This window comes from Charadrius vociferus, unplaced genomic scaffold (assembly GCF_000708025.1).
Source record: "Charadrius vociferus isolate BGI_N301 unplaced genomic scaffold, ASM70802v2 scaffold92, whole genome shotgun sequence".
Lineage (NCBI taxonomy): Eukaryota > Metazoa > Chordata > Aves > Charadriiformes > Charadriidae > Charadrius > Charadrius vociferus.
In genome coordinates this window covers 3815516-3823383 of record NW_009647874.1, presented here as the reverse complement: position 1 = coordinate 3823383, position 7868 = coordinate 3815516, and the positions used below count along the sequence as shown (strand labels likewise).

At 44.7% G+C, this 7868-nt stretch overlaps 1 protein-coding gene across 1 annotated transcript in view; it reads left to right on the top strand.

Annotated features, from left to right (window-relative positions):
- The first annotated feature begins 1275 nt into the window (after window positions 1–1275).
- NPAS2 (neuronal PAS domain protein 2) overlaps window positions 1276–7868 on the top strand; it is a 54294-nt gene continuing 47701 nt past the window's right edge. The window contains 2 exon segments of the mRNA XM_009883121.1: window positions 1276–1307; window positions 7318–7466. Coding sequence (XP_009881423.1) covers window positions 1276–1307; window positions 7318–7466 — 181 coding nt within the window.

Below are 7868 nucleotides of genomic sequence, written 5' to 3'. Positions count from 1 at the left end.
AATGCCTAGCAACTAACTTCTGTCCTCCCCCCTCCAATTTTATTCGCCTTACATGTTGAGGACTCATTGTAGATGAGAAACATTGATTTTTGAAAACGAGTGTTATCATTGCTTGTCATTACACCGCCGCTTTGGCTTTGAAAATGCCGCTTTGACAATATCCAGGGTTTTTTAGCGCCATTGTGCTGCCAGTTCGGGAAGTGTTTGTGTGGGATTTGGCAGCACATGGCTTGCATGCTCTGACATGGACGCGAGGTGTTGTGAGAGGCTGCCGCAGCACAGGGCATCCTCCTCGGGCTGAAGCGGTTACGGCTCAAGCGTCGCTTTCTCATAAGGGCACAGAGCAAAGGAGGGTGGGCAGTGAGCTGGCGATGTGTTTCTGAGGATCTCAGCCTCCAGCTGGGCTGCTCTCATATTTTTCCCTTCGCTTTGCCTACACGCATTTACTTCCCAATTTACCGCTTTTTACTCTGTGGCTTTATGAACACAGCTTGTGCTCAGAGTATTTTCTCCTTACCGCTCAAACTGCCGGAGCAGTTGGACTATAAACCTGACGGCAGGTCACGACGTTTTGGTGAAGATTAGCAAAAAGAGTGATGGGGATGGGACGGTCCCCACGCTCGGTGTCGGCACCGCCAGGCAGCGCTCTGTCTGGGCTACGGGAAGGTTCTTCTACAGCTCGGCTTAGGCAGCAGGATTTATGAGGACACTTTGAATTTGGGGTGTAATTCGGTATAGTTACTACCATCTCTTTTGGCTTCAGGTCAGGGCCCACAAGGGAGGATGAACAGCCTCCCACTAGGATGCTCCACCTGAGGAGTCAGAGGCATCAGTGATGCTGGCTCTTGCACTGGGGATGGTTTTGGGGGGAACATGGGGATGATGAAAACACCTTTTCAACTTGGGCAGACCCCAGGGTTCATCCAGCCTGCAAGTTTTCAGAGAGTAACCTTTGCATGGAAAAATCCCCCAAGAAGTGGCTGGGTTTGTACTGTGCTGGTGGACTGTGTTGTGCCTGGGAGCCTTGATCCTTGGCTGGAGCCCCTAAGGCTAGCGTGGCGCTCAGGAGTAACATTATCCACAACGGATGTTTCCTAAAATCAAGGACTGTGGCATAAAGCACTGCTGACACATTTATCTGACCTGGATATCATCACTCTGTTATTAAAATGAAATAGAGGGACTCTGAGATTAACCTGCAAGTAGAGCTAACGAAATGACAATTCATAATGATTCTCGCATTCCTTCAACAGAAAAAACTGCTTAGACAATCTAATGGATGAAGATGAGAAAGACAGGGCAAAGAGGTGAGCACGTTTTCTTTTATAACTCTCTGTTTACCTTGTGATGAGCTTGATATTGTTTGTTGCTGCTGAAGCTGTTATATCCGTAATCAATTAATCAAAGAGAGAGAGAGTAAAATACAGCCAAGCACAACTTGAAAAACTGCCATCGCACAGATTCCTATTCTTGGCTACTCTGTAAGAAGAAAATAATGTAGCAATGTTTCCTATGGAAAATGTCAGAAAACCCAAGGCATTGATCGTTTTCCTCACGTTACTGCAGAACATGAGAACTGAAGAACCAACAACGTACTCCTGCTGGTATAATACATCATCTGAGCTTCCCAAGTGTATAAAAATGTGTGGGTTTTTTTTTAAAAAAAAAAAAAGTTGCAAAAGAAAAAGCAATAAAAAAGGCAGTTTTTCCCTATTATGATGGCCATATAATCAGCAATGCCTACCTCACAGTAACGAAAACACCCAGAAGTTATGTAAAGACCACGAGAAGTGCTGTGTCAGCCCTAAACTGGCACAAACTTTTATTTGCATACTTTCTGTGCTCCATCATCAAGTCCTGCTTGGCGGGAAATTGTTGTGAACACTTTGTAGGGAGGGGAAGTGTGTGTTTCAAGGCAGAAGACCTGTGACAATAAAATTCTTAATAACTGTCAGATCTGACTGGCATCTGCAGAAATACTGTTTGGAAGCATTTGAGGTTTTTGGGTTTTTTTCTGGATGCGTTATCAATCCTGCAGTCCACAGTTTAATTGCTTTAGAGGGAGCCATGGGTTGCCTGCATTTTTCCCCCATCAGTTCCCTCTAATGAGAGTATTTCCAGTCAAGGCACAACTAGTTGATCCAGTTTCATCTCTTTTGATTCCTTCTCCGCTTCTTTCCTCCCCGCAGCTTTTTCTCACCAATATAGGTCAGCACAGGCTGCAACCGAGCTCAACCGTTCCCCTTTGCTCCCTCCTCTTCACGCGTGCGTGACTCAGGCGGCAGAAGGCTTGTCTTTCCTACCAAGAGCAAAGCGCTGAGCCAACTGTCTCCCCTGACCACTGCGAGGGGTGATCCGCTGAGGCCAGGGGTCTGCCAGTCCCCAGAGCCTTGCTGCTGCCCCTCTTCACTGGGGGCTTCACAGGCGTGAGAGGGATGACATGGGGTACGGCTCTGCGTGCAGCTCTGTCCAAGCATCAGTCAACCAGGCAGACACCTGGGGCCAGGGGAGTAGGTGGATTTGGGGAAGGGATGTCTCCCGAGAACCATAGAATACCAGGTTGGAAGGGACCCGAAGGATCATCTGGTACAGTCTATCTTGGCAAAAGCACGGTCCAGGCAAGATGTCCCAGCACCCTGTCCAGCTGAATCTTAAATGTGTCCAATGATGGGGAATCCACCATTTCCCTGGGGCGATTATTCCAATGGCTGATTGTTTTCATTGTGAAAAATTTTCCTCCTGAATCGGAATCTCCACAGGAGTAACTTGTACCCATTACCCCTCGTCTTTTCCATGTGACTCCTGGTAAAATGGGAATCTCCATCTTCTTTATAGCCACCTTTTAAATACTGGAACGTGGTGATAAGGTCTCTCCTAAGTCTTCTTTTCTCAAGGCTGAACAAACCCAGTTCCCTTAGCCTTTCCTCATATGGCAGGCTTCCCAGTCCTTTGATCATCCTTGTGCCTCTTCTTTGGACCTTCTCCAGCCTGTCCACATATTTTTTTGCGTAGCGAGGACCAAAACTGGACACAGTATTCCAGGTGTGGCCTGACAAGCGCTGAGTAGAGTGGGATAATGACTTCTTTATCTCTGCTGGTGATGCCCTCGCTGATGCACCCCAGCGTCCTGTTGGCTTGCTTTGCCGCTGCAGCACACTGTTCACTCGTATTGAGCTTGTTGTCCATCAGGACCCCCAGGTCCCATTCCACAGAGCTGCTGCCCAGTCAGGTACCTCCCAGCCTGTGCTGCACTCCTGGATTATGTTTTCCCAGGGGCAAGACCTTACACTTGTCCTTGTTAGACCTGGCTCCTGGGAGAGGGTGTAGCACAGCGGGAGGTGTCACACTTCCCCAGACACCCGGGATCAGGGAAGGAGGTAGCAGGGAAAGGGAGCCCACCTTGCATCGCTGCCTCACACCCTTACGGCCTGGTTATCTTCAAGATATTTGTGTGCTAATTGTTTAAAAAAGAATGCATTAAATAAATCTGTCTAAGACAAAAATAGGATAACACGTATCCTCGCTATCAGCGATTGTCATCACCATCTGGTATGGTTTTCATGCCGTTTGTTCCTGGAGGGAATTTTTGTCATACCCTGGGGCAGGCCTCTATCAAGGTGGATAAAAAAGAAATTATAACTTTGAAAAGATAAAAAGGAAGCTGCTTCTTTAAATTGTAATTTAAGTACATTTTGCTTTTTAGAAATAAATCTAAATTTGAAATTAAGTTTGAAATCATGACAGGCTTCAAAAAGGTCTAAAGTTACTACAGTAATAAAAAAATTAAAAAACCTAAAACCGTTCAGACTCATTTAAAAGCTACATTTTTTTCTTCCAAAGCTTTAAAGAGAGTCAAACTTGGGAGAAGCCATTGGCTGAATATTTTGCTGTTGTGTGTTGAAAGCCGAGGACTCTCATCTGTCCTGTGCTGCAGGGGAAACGCTTTCTTTGTTTTCTTCTGTTCCATATAAGGACCAGGTCCCTCAGTGCTGAGAAACACAAGACGGGGTAAAAAAGCAAAGAAAATTGTTCTCTTCTTTCATTTTCTGAGTAACAAGTAGGAAAGAATGGAACTTTCTGGATCTAACTCTTTGGGGATGGACTTAAGCCAAGAGGTGGGTTTCTAAGGTTAGACACACACACACACACACACACACACACACACACACACACCCCCCCCATTCGCTATCTGCTGCAATTTATTAGGCACATACAGGTTGTATTAGACAGACATGAGAAGAGGATCTATCCTGTCCTAAGGAGAGGCACCTGCACTCCCACCCTTGGGCCAAATGTTTAGCATTTGGCCAAGATGTATAGCTCTTCCTTCATGACACCGGTCACTTTAAGCCCCGTTCTGCATCCTCTGACTCCCTAAGGCACTACGTCGCTCCAAAGACCTGAGGACTAAAATGTGGATGTGATGGCACCATACATGGGAGCATCGAAGAACTCTTTGAGGTCTTTTGATCTTCTGGAGATCAGAAACCATCATTTAATTTTCTGTTCTTTAATGCTAGACAAGGTTTGTTCTGTTTTATAAATTTACTCATTTTCAAAAAAAACCCCCATGGTTTGTGCACTTTTTTTCTCTATCTGCTTCTCTTTTCATTTGCTTTAATAGTAAATTATTTTAATTTTTATTTTTTTTCTGCAATTCAATTGAATTCCAAATTCCAACCAAAACCAGCGCTTAATAAAAGAGGACTGCTGCTTGCCATTTTCCACTCCAATAAAAAGTAAATTTAAGAACCTGAATGAAGGTATGTGATGCAGTTACTTGCTTTGACGCATATATAATGTAACCCACTGGACAGCAAACAGAAATATGAAATCTAGTGTAAAGTCACATTTCATTGTAAATCAGCAAGATGTAATGGCTACTAGTCAGCAAGTATCAGTCTGTCTTTAAGACAACAAGCAGCAAATACGCAAGAGAATAAAACTGGCTATTTAGAACACATTTTAAATGGGTGATTTTGATCATTCTGAATTCAAGCTGTCCTATATTGCCTTTAGCTATATTCACTAAAAATCCAGATTTTTTTCAGACTGCGTCTCCTTCTTCCCCTTGGATATGCCGTATTTTTTTTGAGTAGCAAAAAGGGAGAACTGGGACAAATAGTATGGAATTAAGACAGAAATTGTTTTGGCTTACTGTAAATGATATGCCCTAGAAGTGAAGTAAGCAAGGCTAGGGAATAATCTTCCAAGGGAAGTGATGAAAACTGCATTATTTAAGACATTACAACTGGACTGAACAAAGCGTATACAACTGGGCAGGGATAGTTTAGATGACCTAATTGCGGGGGGGCGGTTCTCATTTCTTTCCTTTTTCAAATTTTACTGTGATCATTGATTCAGATCTTCGTAGAGTTATTTCCACTAGATGAGTTTTTATATTTCCTTTGTGAATAAAATGTCAAGTGTTAAAAATAGATACTCTATATTTCTGTTGAGGCATCTTTATTTTTTGGGAAAAAGCAACATTTTCCCTATAGATGGCTGGTGTTTTATTTTATTTTCAGGGACATCAAGACCCTTTGAGCTTAAAATGAACTGAGGATTGAATTATGAGGAAGTAAAATGTTGATGTTCTTAACGTCTCCTTGAACTGTACAGAAATAGGATAAGGCTGGAGCTTTTCACATCTTGTTCTGACAGCCTTTTGCACTGTAATAGGAACAGGCTGAAATCAGTGAGGCAGTATCCACCCAATCTCTTGTGTTCAAAGCTGTAAAATAATCAAGCGTTGGCTTCTATCCAGCGTATCTCCAAGTGTGTTCAGGGTTGAGAGCAAGACAAACAAAAATTACCCCTCTGTCAGTAGTAACATCCAGAAACCCCTGCAGTGATTTCTCTGCTGAAAATGTTTATTGCCATCCTGGTCCTTGGGGGGGATGTAGATGCTGGGCTAAATTCTGCTCTGATTTTCAGCAGCATGCATCCAGAACCACTTGTGAAGTACAGCAGAGTTATCTGGGACTGAGAAATTCAGAGTGAGAACCATCCTCTTGGCTTTTCTTTCCTGTCTATGTGTAACCAGATTTTTAGATCTTTATGTAATTAACAAGGCAAATTTGTCTGCTTGAGGACCTCTTAGAAGAGCAAACAAACCTTCTGGGTTATATTTATTTCTATTTTCACACGGCTACAGAAGTCTAGGTGATACTCTCTGAGTAGTATCATCGTATTCAATTCAGAAAACGCTTGTGTATAGGTTGACATATAACTTAAAGAAAATAAAGTGCACATGCTGAAAAGATTATCGACAGCCTTAATGACAGCATTATGATGGTGCCAAAACTCCCCAGATGAAATCAGGTCCTTTCTTCCTATGAGCTCTTCAAACACAGCAGCAGAAGTAGGTCTCTCTGAGGAGTCTGCAAGCCGAACAGGTAGTAGTTCAAAGAAAGCTGTAGTATCCCCGTTTTAGACATAAAGGATCGGGGCACCGTGACCTTAATCGACTTGCCCAGTGGCACACAGAGACCAGGGGCAAGCAGGGAATCCCTGCTAGCTCTTCTGAGCCCCCAGGTTTGGGAACACATCCCAGTCTCAGACCTGCTCCATACTGGGATGACACATGCTGATGCCCTCTCTCCTGCTTACCCTTGTCACCTTGGAAAGGAGACTGAACTACGTGGCATGTGAACTAGATGGGAGCTGCAACAACCTCTGCTCAGGTCCCTGATCTTAATGACTGGAGACAACAGCCCAATTCCTCTCTGTAAGCCAGCTTGGAGTTAGCCAGAGGACCTGTGACCAAAGCAGGCAGGTCCCACTCGGTGGACCCACCTCCAGTACAATGGCTGAGCTGCAAGACCAGAGTTCCTCCCTCCAGTTAAGACTCCACAGATGGGCATGACCCATAGTTTTACCAGTCCCCACTCTTCTCCTTTATGGACGATTTTACTGTTGTCACAGTATTCCTACTTCTTCTTGCTCTGAGCACCTCCTCAGAGGCTGCATGAACTTTCAAGATCCTGGGCATGTCTTGGAGATGGACAGAGCTCCTTCACCTACAGGCTTAATGCCGAGCTGAAAGGCTTGACCGGAGTGTCTAGAGGCAGCACAGAGGGGTGAGCAGAGCCTCCATCTCCCTGCTGGGCTGTAAGGGGGGCCCGAAGACAAGAGCAGGACATAGGAACAGTCTCCTCCTGCTTATCTTTGCAGCTTTGCTGGAGGCCACTGTCAATCTCCACACACCGAGACACACAGCAAGCTAATTTCTATGTGTATACATTGCAAAGAGCAGGTACATGATGATTTTTCCTCTTGGTCTGCTCATTCTTTTTCTTTTTAACCTGTCTACAGGGCTTCGCGTAACAAGTCTGAGAAGAAGAGGCGCGATCAGTTCAATGTTCTCATCAAAGAGCTCAGCTCCATGCTTCCAGGCAACACTCGCAAAATGGACAAAACTACTGTGCTGGAAAAAGTCATTGGCTTTCTGCAGAAACACAATGGTAAGATTTACTGCAGCTCTTCATGCACTTGCCAGACGGTTACTACAATATCCTGTTTCCTTCAGTGATTATCAGAATGGCTCAAGGGGCCTAAAAATGCCGACATAAGGTGGTGGGGTTTTTTCTGTCTCATCAAAAAAGATCATTTGCAGGCACTGTGCTGCCCAAATCCATCTCTTTAGCTGCTCTTTAGTTGAGGATGACTCTCAACCTGCTAGAGAAGGGGGCGAATGTCAGGAACCGAGGGAAGGCGAACAGCAGTGCCCTGCAGCACCTGTGAAGAAGAGAAATGCTTTGAACAAGAGAGATTTGGGGCCGGAGGAAAGATTCCCTTCCTTGAAATTTGCAGTATTCTGAGCAGAAGAAGAAAGCATTCGCCCTGGCTTCACTGCAGAAAAATGC